The sequence below is a fragment of the Bos indicus x Bos taurus genome, chromosome 6 (assembly GCF_003369695.1).
Source record: "Bos indicus x Bos taurus breed Angus x Brahman F1 hybrid chromosome 6, Bos_hybrid_MaternalHap_v2.0, whole genome shotgun sequence".
NCBI lineage: Eukaryota > Metazoa > Chordata > Mammalia > Artiodactyla > Bovidae > Bos > Bos indicus x Bos taurus.
Genome location: NC_040081.1, coordinates 117,098,386 through 117,123,779, shown reverse-complemented (window position 1 = coordinate 117,123,779; position 25,394 = coordinate 117,098,386). Strand labels below are relative to the sequence as shown.

Genomic DNA, 25,394 nt, shown 5'->3' with positions numbered 1-25,394 from the left:
TAAGGTTTTCTTTCTGGGATGATTTTAACTGTAAGTTCAATTTTTAAAAGCGGTTGTAGGGCTATTCAGGTTATATAATTTTCTTGAATAAGCATTAGTAATTTGTGTCTTTTGTCTATTACAATAAAATTTTCAGATTTGTTGGCATAAAGTTGTCCACAATATTCCCTTAAAAGTTGTGATTTTTATTGTATGTAAAATATATCTCAATAAAGCTGAAAGAGTAAAAGTTTTAAATTTTTTTAAGTTTTTTTTTTTTATGTCTGTAGGATCTGTAGTGAAATTCCCTCTTTCATTCCTAATATTGATACTCTGCATTTTTTTTCTCTAGGCAGTTACCAGACTGCAGTCGATCTTTTATTACAAATAATTAAATCTCCCCACAAGGTCTTAAACAGTATCAAACACCATTTCATATCTCTTAACACAGAGCAGACCAGGCATTCAGTACTGGAACCAAGTAAGAAGTGTTCAATTTCAAGCTTCTGATCACATCACATGGTGACCAAAGCCTGGGTCATTTTCTCATGCTATCCAACTGTGTATCTCACACTGTTTATCCTCTGAGTGGAGACAAAAGTTTCTAGTTCATGTTCTAAGTGCAGGAAGTTGAGAGAGACAAACTCCAGTGAAAACACATCAATCTCAATTCAACTCAGTTAAAAAAAAAAAAAAGGCAAACTTAAATTATTTGTTTTGAGGAGACAAAGGGAAAGGAAGGCATGGGGCTAAGAGTAAAAACTGTGACAAAGACCAGACGCTACACATGGCATGTCGTGGTTCTGGAAACTACCTGTTATATGATATTTTTAAATAAAGTGGCTTTTGTGGATTTTTTTTCTCTTTTGGTATTGTAAACATATGCTGTTTAATAGTACCTGAATTTAAAAGTTTCTTTTTTTGCAAACAAAATAAAATTGAAAGCCTTTAAGGCAAATGAACTCCTAAGGAAAAAAGAAAGTCATTTGTTATAAAACTGTGAGAATACCCAAGCAAGATCCTACTTAAAATTCATCAGCATGAACTTGAGAGCTTTACTGTTCCTCAGAGTTAAACTGAGTTTTGATGTAATAGGAGCCACCACTGCCTCCTATATCTTCAATTTTGCCTTTCTCCACATCTGTCCTGCAGGTGAACACACCAGAACTCATTAGTAACTGAGATCTAAGTTAAGTCAGTTCAGGCAAATGGGCAGGGACTTGATCATGGGACCATTCACGTCATTTTATCTATTAACTCTTGGCAAGGGACAGCAGTGTATTTTGGATGTGCTTGAAAGCCCAGCATCAAGAAGGCTGTCACAAGAGCCTCATTGTCATTGCGGAGTACAGGGACAGGAGACACACCCTAACAGATGAGAAGCCTGGAGCAGAGGGTAAGTGAGGGCGGCAGCACTCTGCACTGTTTTCCTAGGCACGCCTCACTCGTGGGGAGGGGAGGCAGGCAGAAGAAAGGAAACGCTTTGTTTTGGGGTGATGGAAGCAGCTCAGCCTTACTCTCTTAAGTAAGGTGCCCATCTGTCTCTGGGCTCCTACAAAATTTGATCAAAGAAAGCATTCCTATTTCTTTCCAAGGACATAAGGGAAAACCTCCCTGAGACTGGAGAGCAGGCTTGAGTTCTGCACCAAGAAAGTCCCCCACACCATCAGAGTCAGCGTTTTCTCCAGGGAGCAGGTGGTCCCTCTGTCTTGCTTGCAGTGCTGGGTCCACCCTGCCCATCAGTGTCGTGGGTCTTGCTCCATGTTCAGCTTTCCCACCTGCACACTAGTTTTGCTTCCATTCTTCCCATCCCTTCCATTCTGCTCACTTTGGTCCTACTTCAGGTTCATTCAGCACTGGGGAATACTGACCTCAGATTTGTCTGTCAGAGACTCCAGATATGAATGGTTTCCAGAGGGAACAAGTCGACACCTCTGAGATTTCAGCCCCACCTTATTGGCCAGGGCGTGGAGCAGCAACACTGTCTGGCCCCAAGCAGCATTAATCTCATTCCATTCCACAGGAACACTGGGCCACCGACCCAGTCTGAAGTTATTGATTGTACCAAACTGTCCACTATGCCAAATGTGGAAGGTTGCATTAAAGACATTAGTTCTCTTCAGCTTGTCCAGCTGCATCTGGGTATAACACATCTGGTTTTCTACACTCTTCAGCTCATTATCCAGTTCTAGCTGTTGTCTTTTAATTCACTGTATTCCCTTTGATACTGAGCTTCCTCCTGATCCAATCTCTCAGCCTCAGCCTGGACCTTCTTGAGATTTTCCGCCACTATCTTCCGGTTCTTTTCCACATCTTCCAGCTCTTGGATCAGCCTCGCCTCCTCTAATGCCAACTCCTTTAGCTCCAACCCAAGCTGTTCGCTGTCATCTTCATTCACTTGCTCTAAGATCTCCAAACAGCGTTTGTAGTTCTGACACTCATTTTCAGTGACGTTGAGCTGAGTGTCCAGCTGGTCTAAGAGTGTCTGTGCGTTCCTCACACAGGGGGTGATCCACATCCGTCTGGCCTGACATAATGTCAAAAAGGTCCCCAGTGACCTTTAGTCTTCAGCTGAGGTTCTCCATGGTGCCACCATCGGATGCCTCCCCAATCAGACTGAAGCTTTTGGCACTCTCTGTGGACATCATCCTAGCCGGGGGGATGAATCTGCAAGAGACACCATCCTGGCGAGTTTCAATAAATGGCTCTTCTCCTGAGTTAGCCTCTTCCTCCTGGGTCTCTCCTGGTTTCAGCTGGGCTGTGGCAGGAGCTCCTGGATGGTGACATGGTCCAGGATCTTGAAGCTCGTGTCCAGTTTCAGAGGCTGACTGCAGCACTGACACATGAGGGTCACCTGCATGGTGCTCCATCCCTCAGGACCCGGAGCCCACCACCCCGATCCAGTCTACCGCGGGGATACCGCGGGCTCAGGTCTTTCTGCAAGCGGGCCTTCCAAGACTGCCATCGCCCAGCCTTCACTGCATTTTTTTTTTTCTTGATCAGTTTGGCTAGAGGTTTGTCAGTTTTTGGTCATTTCCAGAAACTACATTCTAATTTATTTTCTTTATTTTTGGTTTTATATTCATTGATTCTGCTCTTTTATTTTCCCCTCTTTTTTCTGCTTACTTTGGCTTTAGTTTGCTCTTTCTTTTCTAGTTCTGATTTGAGACCTTTCTTATTTTCTTATCAGAGAAAGCAATGGCAACCCACTCCAGTACTCTTGCCTGGAAAATCCCATGGACGGAGGAGGCTGCAGTCCATGGGGTTGCGAAGACTTGGACATGACTGAGCGACTTCACTTTCACTTTTCACTTTCATGCATTGGAGAAGGAAATGGCAACCCACTCCAGTGTTCTTGCCTGGAGACTCCCAGGGACGGGGGAGCCCTTATACAATCTTTTAATGCATTAATTTCCCTTTAAACATTGATAAGTGCCTTACATTGACAATGAGTGAATTGATTCCCTTAATTTGAACTTGAATTCATTAAAAAAATTCATTTTTTCTTTATATGCCCCCATAACTTTTTAAGGTGCTACCTGATGGAAGATACTAGAAGATAGTACTCAAACTGGAAGACAGGAGCTGAGGGAGCAGATGGGTGGTGGGTGGGTAGATAGGTGGATAAATAGGACATGTGGATAAGATAAAATACAAGAGGGATTAGACCAATGGTGATAGTGTGTCATGAACTGGGGAACAAGATTAACCCAACTCTGATCTGTGGTTAAAAAAGAAGTTAACTTCCTGTGCTGTGCTGCGATAATAATCAGATTCAGATGAGTATGGCTTACAACAGTCAAAGTATCCTTCATTCATACTTCACCCGTCGCAGGTCTGTCTTCTTCATTCTAGGACCCAAACAGCCCCTTTGGGGATGTGATGTGTTCAGCAAAGAGGGATAAAAGGCAGTGGAGCCCCATGGCTGTTTAGAAGGGCTTTTCTTGCTTCCTCCTGAGACAGGCTGGGACCTGGGCCCCTTCGCTTCCGCACGTGCACACCTCTCCTCCAGCAACAAAATACAAACAAACTCATAGGACCAAAAATAACCGCGTACCTGCTCAATTGGGCCAAATTCTGAGCAGTCAGTCAGTCAGTTCAGTCGCCCAGTGGCGTCCGACTCTGCGACCCCATGAATTGCAGCACGCCAGGCCTCCCTGTCCATCACCAACTCCCGGATTTTACCCAAACTCATGTCCATCGAGTCGGTGATGCCATCCAGCCATCTCATCCTCTGTCATCCCCTTCTCCTTCTGCCCTCAATCTTTCCCAGCATCAGGGGCTTTCCCAATAAGTCAGTTATTCACATCATGTGGCCAAAGTAGTAGAGCTTCAGCTTCAGCATCAGTCCTTCCAATGAATATTCAGGACTGATTTCCTTTAGGATGGACTGGTTGGATCTCCTTGCTGTCCAAGAGACTCTCAAGAGTCTTCTCCAACACCACAGTTCAAAAGCATCAATTCTTTGGTGCTCAGCCTTTTTTGTGGTCCAACTCTCACATCCATACATGACCACTGGAAAAACCACAGCTTTGACTAGATGGATGTTTGTCAACAAAGTGATATCTCTGCTTTCTAATATGCTGTCTAGGTTGGTCATAGCTTTTCTTCCAAGGAACAGCATCTTTTACTTTCATGGCTGCAGTCACCATCTGCAGTGATTTTGGAGCTCAAAAAAATAAAGTCAGCCACTGTTTCCACTGTTTCCCCATCTATTTGCCATGAAGTGATGGGACCAGATGCCATGATCTTAGTTTTCTGAATGTTGAGTTTTAAGCCAGATTTTTCGCTCTCCTCTTTCACATTCATCAAGAGGCTCTTTAATTCCTCTTCACTTTCTGCCATAAGGGTGGTATCATCTGCATATCTGAGGTTATTGATATTTCTCCCAGCAATCTTGATTCCAGCTTCTACTTCATCCAGCCAGGCATTTCACGTGATGTATTCTACATAGAAAGGAAACAATATACAGCCTTGTCGTACTCTTTTCCCAATTTGGAACAAGTCCATTGTTCCATGTCCGGTTCTAACTGTTGCTCTTGACCTGCATACAGATTTTTCAAGAGGTAGGTAAGGTGGTCTGGTATTCCCATCTCTTTAAGAATTTTCCAGTTTGTTGTGATCCACACAGCCAAAAGCTTTGGCATAGTCAATAAAACAGAAGTAAATGTTTTTCTGAAACTCTCTCACTTTTTGAATGATCCAACGGATGTTGGCAATTTGAACTCTGGTTCCTCTGCCTTTTCTAAATCCAACTTGAACATCTGGAAGTTCTCAGTTCATGTACTGTTGAAGCCTCACTTGGAGAATTTTGATCATTACTTTGCTAACATTTGAGATGAGTGCAATTATGTGGTAGTTTGAGCATTCTCTGGCATTGCCTTTCTTTGGGATTGGAATGAAAACGGACCTTTTCCAGTCCTGTGGCCACTGCTGAGTTTTCCAAATTTGCTGGCATATTGAGTGCAGCACTTTAACAGCATCATCTTTCAGGATTTGAAATAGCTCAACTGGAATTCCATCACCTCCACTAGCTTTGTTCATAGTGATACTTCCTAAGGCCCACTTCCCCTCAGAATCCAGAATGTCTGGCTCTAGGTGAGTGATCATACCATCATGGTTATCTGGGTCATTAAAATCTTTTTTGTGCAGTTCTTATGTGTATTCTTGCCACCTCTTCTTCATATCTTCTGCTTCTGTTAGGTCCATACCATTTCTGCTCTTTATTGAGCCCATCTTTGCATAAAATGTTCCCTTGGCATCTCTAATTTTCCTGAAGAGATCTCTAGTCTTTCCCTTTCTATTGTCTTCCTCTATTTCTTTGCATTGATCACTTAGGAAGGCTTTCTTATGTCCCCTTACTATTCTTTGGAACTCTGCATTCGGATGGGTTTATCTTTCCTTCTCTCCTTTGCCTTTAGCGTTTCTTCTTTTCTCAGCTATTTGTAAGGTGTCCTCAGACAGCCATTTTTCTTTTTTGCACTTCTTTTTCTTGGGAACGTATTTGTCTTCACTGCCCTCTGCTGCAGCAAGGACCCCAATAAAGCCTTGCCTGAATTTCTTGTCTGGCCTCTGTTGATAGGAGAAGGCCAAGCACCCTGGTATCACTCCCACATTCCATTAGCCAAAGCCACAGGTCAGTTGCCTGAGGTCAATTGCAGGGATGGAGCTGATGAAGTTTAATCCTCTTACCAGACCGTCAGCCACTGCTTTATGACCCCCGCTGGCAGTGGTGTTTTATCCCAACTTCGTACTTGTTATCTAACTTGCAGTCACAGTTTCTTCTGGGCAGACAAATCCTTTGAACCAGAATATTTGGTCACAGGACTTTTCAGTATCCTCTTGGCCCTTGTGTCTGTGGTCATCGCCTGAGTTTTCTGTCTCAGTCAGTCTTATATCCCCTCTGAAGTTAGGGCCCATCCTTTTAGCTTGTTCTCTGTTCATGCGGACACTGCCCATGGTGGCCCCACTCTGAGAGTCACACTCCGGCCCCAGAACCCACTGGTCTGTTTCTCTGGGGAGCCCTGGTTCATACAATAACAGTTGAACATCCCCTATAGGCTCAGAAAAGCTGTCAAAGGGCTGCGCCAACACCTGTTGAGGAGGGTGGGCTCCAGCTTCCCTTCACATTCTCAGCTCTTTCCTCCTGCGGCCTTGACCCTGCCCTCACACTTGCCTGTCCCAGGACAGCCAGGTCCGGGCAGCCACTGTACATGCCCTAGAGGAGGGAGTCGCGACTGACCGGCATGGCCCGGCTGCCTCCCTCTCACCAGCGGCAGCCGTCAGTGGCTCCAAGCTGATCCTTGCCAGCCTCTGGCCCTAGGATGAGGCTGTGGCTGGTTTAGACCAGCTCCATCCATGAATGTCCTTCTCCTCTGTACCTTTTCTTATAAAGACAACACCTAATCCAGTAGAAAAGGAGTACAGCAAGGCTGTATATTGTCACCCTGCTTATTTAACTTCTATGCAGAGTACATCATGAGAAATGCTGGGCCGGACGAAGCAAAAGCTGGAATCAAGATTGCCAGGAGAAATATCAATAACCTCAGATATGTAGATGACACCACCCTTATGGCAGAAAGTGAAGAGGAATTAAAGAGCCTTTTGATGAACGTGAAAGAGGAGAGAGAAAAAGTTGGCTTAAAGCTCAACATTCAGGAAACTAAGATCATGGCATCTGGTCCCATCACTTTATGGCAAATAGATGAGGAAAGAATGGCAGACTTTATGTTTTTGGGGGGCTCCAAAATTGCTGCAGATGGTGACTGCAGCCATGAAATTAAAAGTTGCTTGCTCCTTGGAAGAAAAGCTATGACCAACCTATACTATGCTAAGTCACTTCAGTCGTGTCTGACTCTGCGACCCCATAGACGGCAGCCCACCAGGCTCCCCCGTCCCTGGGATTCTCCAGGCAAGAACACTGGAGTGGGCTGCCATTTCCTTCTCCAATGCATGAAAGTGAAAAGTGAAAAGTGAAGTCGCTCAGTCCTGTCCGACTCTTAGCGACCCCATGGATTGCAGCCTAATAGGCTCCTCCGTCCATGGGGTTTTCCAAGCAAGAGTACTGGAGTGGGGTGCCATTGCCTTCTCCGATGACCAACCTAGACAGCATATTAAAAAGCAGAGACATCATTTTGCCAACAAAGGTCCATCTAGTCAAGGCTATGGTTTCTCCAGTAGTCAGGTATGGATATGAGAGGTGGACTATAAAGAAAGCTGAGCACCAAAGAATGGATGCTTTTGAACTGTGGTGTTGGAGAAGACTCTTGAGAGACCCTTGGATGGCAAGGAGATCCAACCATCCATCCTAAAGGAAATAAGTCCTGAATATTCATTGGAAGGACTGATGTTGAAGCTGAAACTCCAATACTTTGGCCACCTGATGCAAAGAGCTGACTCATTTGAAAAGATCCTGATGCTGGGAAAGATCAAGGGTGGGAGGAGAAGCAGATGACAGATGATGAGATGGTTAGATGGCATCACTGACTCAATGGACATGAGTTTGAGTGAACTCCAGGAGTTGGTGATGGACAGGGAGGCCTGGCGTGCTGCAGTCCATGGGGTCACAAAGAGTCAGACATGACTGAGCGACTGAACTGAACTGAACTGAACTGAATCCAGTAGAGCTCATCTTAACTGGGTTACATCTGCAAAGACTGTAGGGGGCTTCGCTGATGACTCAGACAGTAAAGAATTTTCTGCCAATGCAAGAGACCCAGGTTCAGTCCCTAGGTTGGGAAGATCCCCTGGAGGAGGAAATGGCAACCCACTCTAGTATTCTTGCCTGGAGAATTCTATGGACACAGGAGCCTGGCAGGCCACAGTTCATGGGGTCACAAAGAGTCAGACACAACTGAGCAATTACCACTGTGAAGACTATTTCCAAATAGATTCCCTTTCACAGATTCCAGGCTAAAAAAACAAAAGGCAGAAGTTGATCCACCAGGACCTTCTTTACAGTTTTAAAAAAGATCAAGCCCCGTGGTGCCATGGGGATGCCTGCCCCTACTTCCCTGCCCCCAAAGCTCTCCTATGACCCCCCAACCCACCCCATGGAGGCGGAATGCCACTTGGTTGCAGTCATAGCCACAGGTCCTTTTCTGATTGAGTTAAGCGAAGCTATTAAAATTCTGCAAGCTTGAAGGATTCCATCTCTTCTGCCCTCTGCCCTGGATCCATGTAGGTAACGGCCTGAGTGAGTGTGGGCTGCTCCCAGCTCTGGCCAGGGAGGCAGGCAGTGTTAGCAAGGCCTCCTGCCAGCACCCGAAGTCACGCCTTCTCTGTAGGGCTGGCAGCAAAGGTGACGCTCCCTCTATCTGAGCTCTCTGCTGTTCCAGGACTGGGGTGGAGAACTGACAGTGTTTCGATCAGTTCAGTTCAGTCACTCAGTCGTGTCCTACTCTGTGACCCCATGGACCGCAGCACGCCAGGCCTCCCTGTCGCTTCTAGAGTTTACTCAAACTCATGTCCATAGAGTTGGTGATGCCATCCAACCATCTCATCCTCTGTTGTCCCTTCTCTTCCTGCCCTCAATCTTTCCCAGCATCAGGGTCTTTTCAAATGAGCCAGTTCTTCACATCAGGTGGTCAAAGTATTGGAGTTTCAGCTTCAGCATCAGTCCTTCCAATGAATATTCAGGATTGATTTCCTTTAGGATGAACTGGTTTGATCTCCTTGCAGTCCAAGGGACTCTCAAGAGTCTTCTCCAATACCACAGTTCAGAAGCATCAATTCTTCGGTGCTCAGCTGTCTTTATAGTCCAACTCTCACATCCATACATGAGTACTGGAAAAACCATAGCTTTGACTTGACGGACCTTTGTTGGCAAAGTAATGTCTCTGCTTTTTAATATGCTGTCTAGGTTGGTTATAGCTCTTCTTCCAAGGAGCAAGCATCTTTTAGGTTCATGGCTGCAATCACCGTCTGCAGCATTTACCTCCCCTCAAAACCCAAACAGAAACATCCTAAGTGTCCATGAACAGGAGACTAAGTAAGTAAATCAGGGAAGCTCCACAAAATGGAATTGTGTGCAGCCCCTAAAAAGTGATGGAAAGCCAGAGATGACCCATGCCCTGGGTCTGGGTACAGAATCGCTGCCTTGGACATGAGTGCAGAGAGGAGGCAGTCTGGAGGGAGCGACATCGCCAGCAAGGGCAAAGCTCCTGGCACAGCTCCTGGCTCTAGCGAGTGCAGCCGCATCTCCACTAGACCCACCAGCCCCTCCAGGGAGGTGGCGGCATGATTCTCGGCGTTGCTGGCTCTCCAACGATGTCACTTCTTACATGCTCAGTGTCAGTTGGAGAGCTGCCTCCTGTTCGGTGCTGACCCATGGGATCATTGCCTCAGACCCCGCTGTGGCCCCAGGGTTGTTCCCCAGGCCCTGTCTCCCGTCCACCTCAGCCCCCCAACCACCCGCCTGGTGCTGGGGGCAGGCACAGTCCCCCTTGGCTGCTTCCCCTGCCACTTCTGCCACCCTGGTGGGCGGGAGGCCACCCAGGTTTCTGAGTGGCCGCCCCTGCAGGCTGGGACACGCCTGCAGGCTGGGGCGCCCATGCCCCGTGGGGCAATCCGTAGCCAGTGGGGAGGGGAGGTTGGAGGGGAGGCCACAACTGCATCTCCGTTCCTCTCCTCCCTCCTTCCTCAGCTGTGCCAGGGCCCGGGGCCAAGTGGTCGCACCTGCTGCCTGACTAGCTGCGTCTCTGGCTCCTGGTGAACGAGGGTGTGCTCTCTGCCCAGCATGCTGACCCAGGACTGCGACTCTCCTGTGAGGTGTTTGCCCCGGGCTCTCCTCAGCGATCAGCCACACAGGACAGGACCAGGTGCCCCAGATCTTGGTGCCCTAAACAGCTTCGTGTCTCATAGTCTGTGGGTCAGTCATTTGGGCTGGGCTGAGCTGGGCACTTCTGCCAGTCTTGCCCATGGTCACATTGCAGCCATGGTCAGCTGGCAGGTGACTGAGGCTGGAAGGCCAGCCCCTGGCCCAGCCGGGAGACTCAGCCACTCCATGGGCACCACCACTGCCCCTGCCGCTGCGGGTGGGCTCACAAAGGACCGCAGTCATCCTTAGTCTCCCTGGGGCCTCTGCAGACCCTGCAGGGCGGGGCCCGGGGTGTTCCGATCGTCTTCGGAGGAAGCAATCCTGCCTCCTGCTGCTGTGCCTGCCCTCTGCGCACCCCGCAGCTCATGCTACTGCCCTGCAGCCACCCCCCTGGAAGGGTGTAGGTCCTCACTCCATGCTGCAGGCTCCAGGCATCGAGACCCAAGTCTATGCTACTCTGAAGATTATGGCAGCAGAGAGGGAAGAGGTTTCGGCTCCTGACACCACTGCCCAGACCAGCACAGACTCAGAGGGGCTCCCTCACCCGGCCCACTCTTCCAGCTCCGCATCCGCTCCCTCCAGGCCCCCGAGGGTGACCTCTGTTCTCTCCATGTCCCCACCTCCCCTGCCCTGTGCACCACAGCTGAGCCACACACCTCCTGGTTCCATTTCCAAGAGGCTTGCTGGCCAGAGTCTGCCCTGGTGTCGGGCAGTGGGTGGGGGCAGGGGTGCATGTCCACCCCAGCCTGGGTCCGAGCCCCTGAAGCTCCCCTCTGCCCCCCACATTACCACCTGCCCCTCATCCCTCCAGTGACACATCTTGTGGAAGGACAAGGTCCTAATGGACGTGTCCGTTTTCTGCACCACAGAGTAAATGATATTTCGGAACGCGAACTCCGATTTCCTCACCCTTTCCAGCCTCTTGCCTGGTTCATTTTAATTTCAGGGCACTTGCTCCTTATGAAACTGCATCCTCTCCACAGTTTGGGACAAGGACCTAGAACTCTCTCCATGCGATAGCTATCCAGACACGCCTTGTCAACAGCTCCCCGGGCGGACTTGCTGATAAAATCCCACACTGTGATGAGGTAAAATTAGCAGGAACCTCACATTTCCTCAAACACTTTCCAAGTTCACCTGGAGAAGTTACCTGCTGTGCCTGATGGACGCTTGAACACCAAAAAAATTGAAGATCATGGCATCAAGTCCCGTCACTTCTTGGAAAATAGATGGAAAAGGCAAACAGTGAGGGACTTCTTTTCTTGGCTCCAAAGTCACCGCAGGTGGTGGCTGCAGCCATGAAACTAAAAGACGCTCGCTCCTTGGAAGAAAAGCCATGACCAGCCCAGACAGCGTATTAAAAAGCAGAGACATCACTTTGCTGACAGAGGTCCATCTAGTCAAAGCTCTGGTTTTTCCAGTGGTCATGTACGGATGTGAGAGGTGGACCGTAAAGGAGGCTGAGCACCAAAGAACTGGTGGTTTTGAACTGTGCTGTTGGAGAAGATTCTCAAGAGTCCCTTAGACAACAAGGAGATCCAACCAGTCCATCCTAAAGGAAATCAGTCCTGAGTATCCATTGGAAGGACTGATGCTGAAGCTGAAGCTCCAATACTTTGGCCACCTGATGTGAAAAACAGACTCATTTGAAAAAACCCTGATGATGGGAAAGACTGAAAGTGGGAGGAGAAGGGGACAACAGAGGATGAGGTGGTTGGATGGCATCGTTGACTCAATGGACATGAGTCTGAGCAAGCTCCAGGAGATGGTGGAGGACAGGGAGGCCTGGCATGCTGCAGTCCATGGGGTCGCAGAGTCGGACACGACTGAGCGACTGAACAGCAACGTGTGCACTGCACAGCTGCCTCTCAAAGGTGAAGCTCACGGGTGCACCCCACAGGAGCCTCTCGGACACCCCTCTCTGCACACCTTAAAGGCACCCCTAAATGGAACATCTAATTGCATCGAGCCCACCCCTGGGGCTGCTCAAGAGCCTGGGACCCACCAGTGGGCACGTTGAGAAGTGACCGGGGAGGAGCCCCCCTGCAGATGAGGTGGCCAGGCGTTTACACCATGTGCCCAGGGCTCCTCAGGGCACTAACACCTCAGTTCCCATACCTATGAGCACTTCAGGGGGCAGCAAAACCCACCAGCAAGTCACTGTGGGCCCCCTTCACGCCCACCCACGGCCACCACGGGTCTTGCATGGGTGCTCTGCCCCGAGCCCAGGGCCAGGCCCTCTGCCCCCACACAGGGGAGAATCACTCCTCCTTCCCTCAGCCCTGCAGAGGCAGAGAGAGGAAAAGCAGAAACAGGGAAGGTGGCCCCTGGCAGGGTGAGCACAGGGCCTGGGAAACGCACCCCCAGAAATCCGGCTCTTCTGGGCCGTTTGGCCAGATGGCCACCTCGTCACGGGCACGGCCCTCACATCCAGCGCGGGCTGGACTCCGGCTCATGGTGGGAGGGGGCCCTGGAAGCTTCCCAGGGCTGGATTTAGAGCGAGGTGACCCTCAGCCTGGGCCCCAGTCCAAGCTCTGCAGCTCTGGCCCACGGCACCTGTGCCCCCGCCCCACCTCTCGCTGCCCCCAGCCGTGGCCACGCTCCCTAATCTGGGAGAGTGGGGCCCTCAGTGCAGCCCTGAAAGGCCTCTGCTGCGTGAAGAAGCGGAGGCGGGACAGAGCGGCTCCAGGCCAGCACCCTAAGCTCGGCCAGCTGGGCCTTTGTGGCTGATGCAGCTGCCGGGCACCCGCCCAGGGCCCACACGGAAGGCCCCCCGAATGGAGACTGGTGCTGAGCAAGCTTGTGCAACCGTGGAGGTGCTAGCGCCACACTCCCACACGCATGCGCACAGATGGACGCCCACACATGCATGTCACGTCCACACATTTCCACCAGCTCAGTCACACAGCCCTGCCTCCTAGTTATGAGCATGATGACGACATAGACACGGTAGCATAAGAAAGACAAAGAGACGAGGCCCTTCTCCTCCCGGCCCTCCATGACTTGGTCTCTAGCTAAACCTCTCAGCTTCCGCCTCTGGCCAGGGTGCTCAGCACCCCTCTGGCTGCTGCAGAAGGCGAGCCCAGAACACCAGCCCCCCGACCTTGCTGAGTGATGCGCACGCTGGTGGGCAGAGCTCCTACCCTTAACTGCGCTGTGGTCCCCGAGCACACATGCACACTCACATGCATGCATCCTCGTGCACACCCAGTATGTGCACTCACAGGCATGTACACATATCTGCACATGGTTTCTTGTGTGAAGGGAAGTGAAAGGAACTCCTGCAACTGGAGAGTCAGGCAGACCTGGGGTGAGTCCTCCAGCTGTAACCCAAGCCTTTTCATCTCATCTCAGCTCACAAGGAGGTTGGGATCGGACCTTGAGGAGGGAGGGTGGCAAGGCGCTCAGCCGGAGGCCCCCGCTGCTGTCTGGGCCCACGGGTCCCTGTGTGAGGCCCAGATGCTCGCTCAGGTGTGATCTTGTCCGTAACACTGGGTACTGCTGGCAGAGCCACCCTGGGCTCTGTGTGAGCAGAGGGCCTGGCAGCCTGAGTAAGGGTCCCAACAAGTAGGGGCTGGGCCGAGAAGAGAGGAGTGTGGTGGGCACTCGTGGAGACCACTCCTAACTAGAGATGCAGGCTCTTGACAGAGAATAGCCCCCTACTGGGGCCCCGCCTCCACCCCTCCTCCCCTCTCCCCACTTCCCTCCCCAAGGTGGGCGGCGCAGTCAGGGGTCCACCCCCACCCCCCGAGCAGAGCTCTGCCCCGCCGCCCAGCACACCTGAGCCCGGGTCTGGGGGCCCAGGAGACCTGGGGCTGCTGCTGGACCATCCCCGATCCTTGGGTGGCCCCTCATGGCATTTGAGCCATCACCTCTCCCTGGGGGTGGGTGGGAGGGCCTGCCCCCATGCCAGGACCTCTGCCACAGGCAGAAGGCCCTGAGCTATTACCCCGCAGCCCCCAGCCCAGGTGGTCTGATGTTCCCAGGAAGCAGGCGGTCCGGGCCCCACGGGGAGGGAGGGCAGGCGTGGGTGGGTCAGCTGGCGTGGTAATCTCCACTAAGACAGGCTTTGCTGATGGCAGTGTTTGCTGGAGGGCCCTGTGCGCAGGGGCGGGTGCTGCTCTCGGACGGGCAGCCGGACACCATGAGCCTCAGTGAGGGGCAGGTGCACAGGTTCCTGGACCAGAACCCCGGCTTCGCGGACCAGTACTTTGGGAGGAAGCTGAGCCCGGAGGATGTGGCCAATGCCTGCGAGGACGGGTGCCCCGAGGGCTGCACCAGCTTCCGAGAGCTGTGCCAGGTGGAGGAGAGCGCGGCCCTGTTCGAGCTGGTGCAGGACATGCAGGAGAACGTGAACATGGAGCGCGTGGTCTTCAAGATCCTGCGGCGCCTCTGCTCCATCCTGCACGCCGACCGCTGCAGCCTCTTCATGTACCGCCAGCGCAACGGTGTGGCCGAGCTCGCCACCCGCCTCTTCAGCGTGCAGCCCGACAGCGTCCTGGAGGACTGCCTGGTGCCTCCTGACTCCGAGATCGTCTTCCCGCTGGACATCGGGGTCGTGGGCCACGTGGCTCAGACCAAGAAGATGGTGAATGTCCAGGACGTGATGGAGGTGGGGTCCGCAGGCCCCAGGGGTGCTCAGGTTTTAGGGGGTAGCGAGCGGAGCGGGGGCAGCGAGCGGAGCAGAGCCAGCTCAGAGCTTGCCGGGGGAGGCCTGAGGTGGCAGGGAGGACTCCTGCTGCCCCTTGAGGCACGACCCCCGGGGCAGGGTTAGGGCAGGAAGATCTCTGGGCAGAGACCAGTGCAGAGGCCCAGAAAGGCGGGGCCGCTGGACCCCAGAGCCCTGAGCTCACAGCCTCGTCAGAGACCGCACCGCCTGCCGGGCTGGGCAAGCTTGGAGGTTCAGAAGTTGGTCCAGGTTCCCTGCTGGCCTAGTGGTTAGAATGCTGCGCTTTCTCTGCCGTGGCCTGAGATTCAGTCCCTGGTAGGGGAGGAGATCCAAAAGTGTCCCCGCCAGAAAAAAAATAAATATATAAAAAATAAAGAAGCTGGCCCAGGGCGCCCAGGGGCCGAGGGGCGGGACTGGGGTCAACACCTGCGGGGCATGTGGGTAGGGCCCCACGATGGGCACAGGCAGGGCTGGCCACCTCTTCCGTCCTCCCCAACCCCTCGGGAGAGTCACAGGTCTCGCCTGAGAGCGGCTCCGCCCCCTCCCTGCTGCAACGGGTCCAGAGGGAGGCACCCACAGGGACAGGCCGCTGCCAGAGCAGCTGCAACCCCTTGTCCCTCGAGACAAAAACAGACTTTTGGACAGACCCCCAGGCCCCTGACTCCTGACTGCAATCCTCTTAAACTTATCTCCTCAAACAAGCCTCGGTCCAGCGACCTGAATATGCTAATCTCTGGGATTAGCTTCATCTTCACTTCCTTTTTAGGAAATGGGTCACCCAAGAATCGGAGGGTCCAGAGCGTAAATTACCAGGAAAACATCCTGCAGAAGTTGGGGGGCTGCACCGAGAGCCCCCCGGCCCTCCCTCCCCCTCCCCCACTTCATCCCACCCCTCCCCTCTGTGAGCCTCCACCCCCCACCCCCCGACCCAAACCTGTGCTGTTGGTTCTGAGGTTCTGGTCCAAGGGGCTGGAGGGGGTGCCGCCAGGTGGCCGCTGAGAACCGAGGGCTCGTGGGGAGACAGCGGGCGGAGGTCGAACGCAGAGGAGAGTGGTGGTGCCCGGCAAGGCCAGGGTCTCTGAACCCGCGTCACTGAGGCATGTAGACTGTCATGGGGAGCAGTTGCTGTGTGCAGGTGGACCAGGAGGCAGGCAGGCCCAGGCCTGGGCAGTAGGCACAGGGTTGGGGGCACTTTAAAGAAGTCACAGGGCTTGCCTGGGTCTGAGGGACAGGGAGACAAGGCCCAGGTTCCCTCTCTGGGGTGGTGTGTGGATGCCAATCCTTGGAAAGGGTATAGGCGGGCAGGTGTTTCTGGGCATGAGGTCCAGGTTGCAAGGGGCAACTGGACCAGGACAAAGCTCAGATGAGCTATTTTCTTCAACTGGCCCCTGACCAGGGAGAGGCCCTGAAGAGCAACTCCGAGACCAGGGGAACCTGCCCTGGGGGCCAGACATGGACAGAGGTCTCATCGTTGGGGCATGAAACCCCGTGGAGCAGATGCCTGCTGGAGCAGGGGCCCAGGAGGTCCGCGGGGCTGGCAGACAGGTCCTGAGCATGGAAGCGGGCTCAGGGCGGCTGAGGGCAGGAGGAGACTGCAGCCTGGACCAGGAGGAGCTTGGGGACACATGGACTAGACAGACTCAGGAGGCATCTGGAAGGCCAGTTAGCCGGACGGCAGCAGATGCGGAGGTGCTGGGCCTGCTCGTAGCCAAGCTCTGCAGTCTGAGGTTCGAGAGCTGGGGGTCGCTGGCTCTGAGATGGGGTGATAAGGACTGAGCCAAGCTGGAACCTCCAGCACAGGCCATGGGCTGTGTCTGCGTATGCTTCCCAGGCTCCTGATACCCAGGGCGTGGCCCCCTGGGTCTTAGCACTGGCCTGGGCAGCTTAGCCGTGACCCCCAGGGACAAGGGGGACCAGGACTCCGGGTCCACAGAGCGATGGCCTCTCCCTTCTCTCCTCTCATCTTGTAGTGCCCCCACTTCAGCTCCTTCGCGGATGAGCTGACCGACTATGTGACGAGGAACATCCTGGCCACACCCATCATGAACGGCAAAGATGTCGTGGCTGTGATCATGGCTGTGAACAAGCTGGATGGCCCATGTTTCACAAGTGAAGATGAAGACGTGAGTGTCTGGGGACCCTCCAGGTGCGCACGCCTGTGCCTGGGGGCGGTATCTGCGTGGCCGCTCTCCTCGCATGGCCCCGGGGGCTCACCTGCTGCAAGTCAGCCCACAGGCGAGGTCGCTGCAGGGCGTGTGGTCCCCGCTCTCAGCCGCTGGGCGTCTCCTCTGCAAACACATACCTGGGCGAGCGTCTGAAAGCCGGGGTTTTTCACTGCTGCTGCCACAACCTCTGTTTCAGGTTTTCCTGAAATACCTGAACTTCGGGACATTAAACCTGAAGATCTACCACTTGAACTACCTGCACAACTGCGAGACTCGCCGTGGCCAGGTACCGCACGCGCCCAGGCGTCTCTCGGGACAGAGGCACGAGGTGCCATGGGCACCTGGGTACCTTGAGGGAGAGGGCCCAGGGATTTGTGCTTGTGGGTCAGAGCTGTGAGTATGCGGAGCTGAGGGCACGGAAGCCAGGACCCTGTGGGAGGCCGGTGGCCTTGCCCTCGGGCCCAGGGCTGTGACCACCTGCAAACCTGGCGTCACCACTGCGCCTTAGAAGCCACCTCCAGCCTTCTCCAGAAGGAGCAGGGGCGGATCATGAAGGTACAGCAGGGTCAGAGAGGCCCGGCACTCTTTAGCCAAGCCTGTAGGTGGACTCTGCCCCAGCCACACAGGAAAGAAATTGCCTCCAGGACTGGAGTCTGCTTTGTCCCTGAGCGAGGAGGCCTCGGGGCCTCAGCGGGGTCCGGCCCACCTTCCTCTGTGCAGAGGGGGAGGTGGGGGGACGCTCGGGGGAGGGAGGGGGTGAGAGGGGGCCCGGCAGGGCTGGCAGCCAGCAGGGCTGGACTGCAGTGTGGGGCTGAGAGCAAGGCCGGGCGTGGGGCCGGCAGAGCCCACGGACAGCTGCAAAGTGCTCTTAGAAGGGCCACTGGGTGGACGGGGGCTCCACACTGTGGGGACGGGGCTGTACCAGAGGCTGATGCCTACTTCCTTCTTTCTGTTATCATTTGTCCATTAGTCTGGACACAGGGGTATTCTTTATGCTTTAGTGTAACCCAGCATGACTAGACTGATTATGTTGTTCAACTCCTCTTCCCAGTGGCTCCTGTGCCCTCTGCATGCCCACCGACCCATCACTCTGCGTGGCTTTTGTTCAGCTGGTAGGCGGCTGGGTGGGCTTTTCGTTTCGGGCTTCTGTGCATCTTAGTGCTTCCCACGTAACTTCCTTACTCTCGCGCATCCTTACTCTCTACAAAATGCTCCTGTCTCCTTTGCATTTTTCTGCCCAGTCCTGGAATTACCCATTCCTCAAGGGGACTGGCTCCTTTTGTTGGAGACAGTCTTAGAAACAACGTCCAGAGCACCAGGTGTGACCTTGGCGTGGCTTCCAGGCCCTCCGTCGGCGGAGCACAGAGGCCTGGGCGCGTGCGCACAGCTGAGCCGGTTTCTGCCGTCGCCACCTGCGTCTTCACTCCTGCTGATGTCTCCCGCCGCCCCTCGCGAGTCATTCAGGCCCCTCCCCCGGCTCCCGGCTCTGCTCTTGGTTTGGGCTGTCCCTTCTCGGTGCGCGTGTGCGGCAGGGTCACAGCTGTAACCTGGGACCCACAGAAGGCAAGTCCATCACCAGAGCCCAGAGGGTGTGCACTCTGTCTTTGCTCTTGCAGGCGCCATCATTTCCAAAATGCTGAGGGCGGCGCCTCTCCCTGCCCCTTCCGTGAGGAGGTCTCTTGCATTCCCTTGTCACAGTCTGCATTCTTTCCTGGAATCCTCCAATCTACTAAATGATTTTTTATTTGCAAACATTACAGTTCATTCTTTGTGCTGTAGCTTTTTATAGATCTCGACAAGTGCATCATGGCATGTATCTACCCATACAGTGTCATAAAGAATCATTTCACCACCCTAAAAACCCCCACCTCCACCAAAGCCCTGACAACTAATATTTTCACTGTCTCCTTAGTTTTGCCTTTTGCTGACTGTCATATACTTGCAGTCGTACAGTATGGAGGGTGTCAGGACTGGCTGCTTTCACTTGGTAATATGCATTTAGGGTTCCTGCATGTCTTTTCATGGCTTGGTAGCCCAGTTCTTTTCATTGTTGAATAATATACCAAAGACTGGATGCATCACAATTTATTTATCGATTCACCCATAGAAGGACATCTTGATTGCTTCCAGTTTGGGGCAATCATGAATAAAACTGCTATAAACATTTGTAGACAGGTTTTTGCGTGGGCATGAATTTTCAATTCGATTGAGTAAATACCAAAGAGTGTGATTGCTGGATAATATGGTATATAATTGTGTATGAGTTTGTGAGAAACTGTCCCAAAGTGGCTGTCCTGCTTTACATCCCCACCAACAATGAACGGAAGTCCCTGTGGCTCTGTCTGCGTCTCTGCCAGTGTTTCAGCTTTTGCTCATTCTTACCGCTGCTTTGATTCACAGCTCTCATGACAAGTGACTTTGGACATCTTTTCATGTACTTATTTGTCAACTGTATTTCCTACTCTTTGGTGAGGTGTCTGTTCAGATCTTTTGCCTGTTTGAAATCAGATTGTTTTTTTCTTATTGTTTAGTTTCAAGAGTTTTTTGTAACATTGGGTTTTAAGTCCTTTATCAGATATGTATTTTGCAAATATTTTCTCCAGTGGTATAGCTTGTCTTTTCATTCTCTTACCAGTACATTTGGGAAAAAAGTTTTATATTCTCTTTTTTTAAATTGAAGTATAGTTGATTTACAATGTTATGTTAATTTCTGCTATATAACCAAGTTATTCAGTTATATATATGTATACATTCTTTTTCAAATACTCTTCCCCATTATAGTTTACCATAGGGTATTGACTCAGAGAAGGCAATGGCACCCCACTCCAGTACTCTTGCCTGGAAAATCCCATGGACGGAGGAGCCTGGTAGGCTGCAGTCCATGGGGTCGCTCAGAGTAGGACACTACTGAGTGACTTCACTTTCACTCTTCATTTTCCTGCATTGGAGAAGGAAATGGCAGCCCACTCCAATGGTCTTGCCTAGAGAATCCCAGGGACGGAGGAGCCTGGTGGGCTGTGGTCTATGGGGTCGCACAGAGTCGGACACGACTGAAGCGCCTTAGCAGCAGCAGCAGCAGGGTATTGACCATAGTTCCCTGTGCTACACAGGAGGACCTTGCTGTTTATCCACCCTATACACAGTGACTTACATCTGCTAACCCCACCCTCCCACTCCACCCCTCTGCAACCCCCTTCCCCTTGGTAACCACTGTCCATGAGTCTGAAAACATGTTTTTAATTTTAATAAATTTATTTAATATAAACTGATATATTAAGTATAATATATATGGTAAAATATTAATAATCATAATATTAATTTAAATATAATGTTAATTACAATATAATTAATTGTATTAATAAACATAATATATTAAATAACTTTACTAGGATGGATTGTAGTTGAGCGTTACACCTTAAAACTCCTCAGCAAACTCAGAGTCATCTGGCTTCTGTCCTATGCCACCTTCTAGCAGCTTTATACTCTGCATTTCACACTCAGGTCTATGAGTTAATCTCAAGAAGGCTGCAAGGTTTGTGTCTACATACCATTTTTTGCATATGCTATCCAGTTGTTCCAACAACAGTCAGTGAAAAGGCCAGCCTTTTCCCACTGAATTTCTTTGTTTCTTTGTCAGGCTGCAGTTGACTGGTTCGTGTGCATCTATTTCTGGGCTTTCTTTTCAGTTCCATTGATCTGTGTTCCTACTTTTCACCAATACCATGCTGTACTGATCACTATAGCTTCATAGTCTTGAAGATGGGAATATCAACTTTTTTTTCTTGCAGTATTGTACTGGCTATTTTGTGGTTTTTGCCTTTCCATATAAATTTTAAAATCAGTTTGTCCATATGCACAAAATAGCTCGCTGACATTTTAACTGGTTCTGGATTAGATCTGCACATTAGGTTGAGAAGTGGCGTCTTAACAATAAGGAGTTTCCAGTTCATGAATGAAGAATATCTGTTTACTTAGATTGTCCTTGATTTCTTCAGAGTTTTCTCAAAGTTGCATATGGATTCAGTACATATTGAGTTACTTTGTGCCTAAGTATTTAATTTTATGCTGATGTAAGTGGTATTGTGTTTTTAATTTCAAGTGCCAGCAGTTCACTGCTCATATAAAGGGAAGCAACCGACTTTCATTACATGTCAACTTTATTATCTTATAACCTTAAGACAATAATTAGTTCCAGGAAGTTTTAAAAATTGATCCCTTGGTATTTTCCCATGAATGATCATGTCATCTGCAAGTAAAGACAGTTTTATTCCTTCCTTCCCCATCTCTCTCCGTTGTTCTTTCTTTCTGTCCTAGCGCACCTGCTAGGGCTTTCAGTACGATGCTGCCGTGAGTGGTGACACGGCCATCCTTGCCTTGCTCCTGATGTTAGGGAAAGAACCAGTTTCTCACCGTCAGATATGACGTTCGCTGAAGGGTTTTTGTAGAATTTTTTCTAGTTGACAAATTTCCCCTCTATTTACACTTTGCTTAGAGATTTTATTCTGAATGAGGGTTGGATTTTGTCAGTACTTTTCTCCACCAATTGATATGGTCACGTTAATGTTTTCCTCTCTCGCCCAGTAATATGGTGGTCTACATTAACTGATTGTCCAATGCTGGACCAGCTGCGCACACCTGGGAGGCATGCCGTCACTCAGTTCTGGGGCATGGTTATTTTCATGTGCTATTGAGTTGGTTTCGCTAATATTTTATTAAGAATTTTTGTACCTATGTTCTTGAGAAATTTTGGCCTATAGTTTTCTTTCTTGTAATGTCTTTATTTGGTTTGTATATTAGGGTAATGCTGGCCTCAAAGAATAGTTTTAGAGGTTTTCCTTCTGCTTCTATATTCAGGAAAAGGTTGCTGTGAATTGGCATAATTTCATCCCTAAATGTTTTGTACGATTCACCAGTGAAGCTGTCAGAGACTGGTGCTTTCTTTTGGAAGACCATTAATTATTGATCCAGTATCTTCAGTACTTACAGGTCCATTCAGATCATTCTGTTCTCCTTGCGCTGGTGGTGGTGCTTTGTGCCTTTCGAGGCACCGAAACGTTCATTTGATCTAAACTGCTTAATCGAGGTTATCAAACTTGGGGGCATACAGTGGTTTTTAATATTTGTTACTGATTAGTCATTTCCTTCTGCTTGCTTTAGGCTTAAAATAATCTTTTTTTCTAGTTTCCTAGGATTAAGTTACTGATTTTAGACTGTTCTTCTTCTCTAATACATGCGATCAATGCTATAGATTTCACTCCAAGCCCTGCTTTCATGGTATCCCACGAACTTTGTTAAGTTGTATCTTCACTTAGTTTAAAATCTTTCAAAATTTCTCTTGAGACTTCTTTTTCTATCCATATATTAATTAGAAGTGTATTGTTTAATCTGTTTTGGAATTTTCCAACTATCTTTCTCTTAATGACTTCTAGTTTATCGCCTGTGGTATGACAATGTATTCTTATGATTTTTAATTCTCTTAAATGTGTTAAGACGTGTTTTGTGGCCCAGAATGTGGTTTATGTTGGTGACTGTTCCATGTGACCTTGAGAGAAATGTGTGTTCTGCTCCTGTCGGATGAAGTTGTCTGCAGACATTCATTGTAGCCATTGCTGTTTAGTTCAACTATTTTCTTACTGAGTTTCTGCCTGCAGGATCTATCAATTAACTGAAAAAAGAACACTGAAGTCTCCAACTATAATAGTGGACTTATCTATGTGTCTTGCAGTTCCATTAGTTTTTACTTTATGCAATCTGATGCCCTGCTGTTAGGTGTATACACATTAAGGATTAATGACTCCTTGGAGAAATGACCGCTTTATCATTATGTAATGCCCCTCTTTCAGTTCAGTTCAGTTCAGTCGCTCAGTCGTGTCCGACTCTTCGCGACCCCGTGAATCGCAGCACGCCAGGCCTCCCTGTCCATCACCAACTCCCGGAGTTCACTCAAACTCATGTCCATCCAGTCAGTGATGCCATCCAGCCATCTCATCCTCTGCCGTCTCCTTCCCCTCCTGCCCCCAATCCCTCCCAGCATCAGAGTCTTTTCCAATGAGTCAACACTTCCCTTGAGGTGGCCAAAGTACTGGAGTTTCAGCTTTAGCATCATTCCTTCCAAAGAAATCCCAGGGCTGATCTCCTTCAGAATGGACTGGTTGGATCTCCTTGCAGTCCAAGGGACTCTCAAGAGTCTCCTCCAAACCACAGTTCAAAAGCATCAATTCTTTGGCACTCAGTTTTCTTCACAGTCCAACTCTCACATCCATACATGACCACCGGAAAAACCATAGCCTTGACTAGACGGACCTTTGTTGGCAATGTCTCTGCTTTTGAATATGCTATCTAGGTTGGTCATAACTTTCCTTCCAAGGAGTAAGCATCTTTTAATTTCATGGCTGCAGTCACCATCTCCAGTGATTTTGGAGTCCCCCAAAAATAAAGTCTGACACTGTTTCCCCATCTATTTCCCATGAAGTGATGGGACCAGATGCCATGATCTTCGTTTTCTGAATGTTGAGCTTTAAGCCAACTTTTTCACTCTCCTCTTTCACTTTCATCAAGAGGCTTTTTAGTTCCTCTTCCCTTTCTGCCATAAGGGTGGTGTCATCTGCATATCTGAGGTTACTGATATTTCTTCAGGCAATCTTGATTCCAGCTTGTGCTGTCCCTCTTTACTCCTGATAATTTTTCTTCTGCAGAAGAAAAATCTTTTCTTCTGCTTTGTAGAAACTTAACATAGCTCCCTCAGTTTTCTTTTGATTGGTGTTAGCATGGTATATATTTTTCCATTCTTTTACTTTTTTCGCAATTATTTTCCTTGTGATAAAATACACATAAAAAAATTACTACCTCAATCATAGTTTGCTTGTTTGTTTGTTTTGTTCTGTTTTTTGAGTGACAGTGGATTACATTATTATTTCTCTACAATCACATTACTGGTTTTGGTAACAGACGGGATGCCCATAGTAATGTTATGCTCTTCTTGAATGTTTGGACTTTACGTGTAAAGACAGCATGGGGCCAATTTGTTACACGTTTTTTTTGACAAAGCAAGAGAATTTGTTGGGAAAGGGCACCCGCAGAAAGCAGCAGGGTAAGGGAAAGCAGGAGGACTGCTCCACCACGTGGCTCTCAGTCTCGGGTTCTGTGGGGAGGGGTAGTTTCCAGGTTGTCTTTGGCCAATCACTGTGACTTAGAGTTCTCCCTGGTGGTGCGCGCATTGCTCAGCCAGGACGGATGCCAGCAGGAAGGGTTCTGAGAGGGGGTCAGACACATGGTGTCTCTTTCCGACCTTTCCCCATCTCTTCCAGTTGTGGCCTGTTAGTTCTGTGTTCATTACCAGGACCTCCTGTCATAAAATAACTCATGTGCATGGTGACTGTGGTGCTTGGCCGGGGTGGGCGGTTTCAGTCAGTGTGCTTCCCTCAACAGTTCCCCCCGAGAGACTTCATACTCAAGATACTTTTTGGGAACTGGGGCGGAGGTCTCTTCCTTCTGTAACGACTTCCTGCTGTGTGTGCGCATAGTCCTGCCTAGCAGAGCAGAAGTCTCTCTCTACCCGATCTAACTTGATGAGGTATTCTGTATCTGTATACAGGTTTCTGTATCTGAATTCTGTATCAGAATTGTGTATGCTGTATCCTTGTAGTAACAGCAATTTAATCTGAAACTACTCGACCCTGTCAGAGATGAAACAGGGGCCAAACAGGAGGCCTAACAGAATAGTCATCGCCAGTCCCCAGAAAAGGAAGACAAAATTTGGGGTGAGGGCTGCAGGGTGTGTGTGCGACTATCTTAATCATTTTTAATTGACAGTTCAGCGGCATTAAGTACATTCATATCAGGCAACCACCACCACCATCCATCTTCAGAACTCTGTACAGATTCCCAAGTTGGAACTCTATCCTCTTTAAACACCAACTCCCCAGATCCCCCATCCCAGCCCCTGGAAACCACATTCTGTTCTCTGTTTCTATGATTTTAGCTCATATAAGTGGGATCCTATAGTATTTGTCTTTCTGTGATTAGCTTATTGCACCGAGCATAATGTCCTCAAGGTTCATCCATGGTGGAGCATGTTCAGACTTTTATTCCTTTTTAGGGCTGAATAGTATACCATTGTCGGAGAAGGCAATGGCACCCCGCTCCAGTACTCTTGCCTGGAAAATCCCATGGATGGAGGAGCCTGGTGGGCTGCAGTCCGTGGGGTTGCTAAGAGTCGGACACGACTGAGCGACTTCCCTTTCACTTTTCACTTTCACGCATT

General features: G+C 50.1%; 1 protein-coding gene and 1 pseudogene across 1 annotated transcript in view; one reads left to right on the top strand and one right to left on the bottom strand.

Moving 5' to 3' along the window:
- Window positions 1-1,829: 1,829 nt before the first annotated feature.
- LOC113894665 lies at window positions 1,830-6,727 on the bottom strand (annotated as a pseudogene).
- Window positions 6,728-14,399: 7,672 nt separating this feature from the next.
- PDE6B (phosphodiesterase 6B) overlaps window positions 14,400-25,394 on the top strand; it is a 32,435-nt gene continuing 21,440 nt past the window's right edge. Inside the window, exons 1-3 of the mRNA XM_027545418.1 lie at window positions 14,400-14,909; window positions 16,937-17,089; window positions 17,328-17,417. Coding sequence (XP_027401219.1) covers window positions 14,442-14,909; window positions 16,937-17,089; window positions 17,328-17,417 — 711 coding nt within the window. The 5' untranslated portion in view covers window positions 14,400-14,441. The remainder of the gene's footprint in view (window positions 14,910-16,936; window positions 17,090-17,327; window positions 17,418-25,394) is intronic.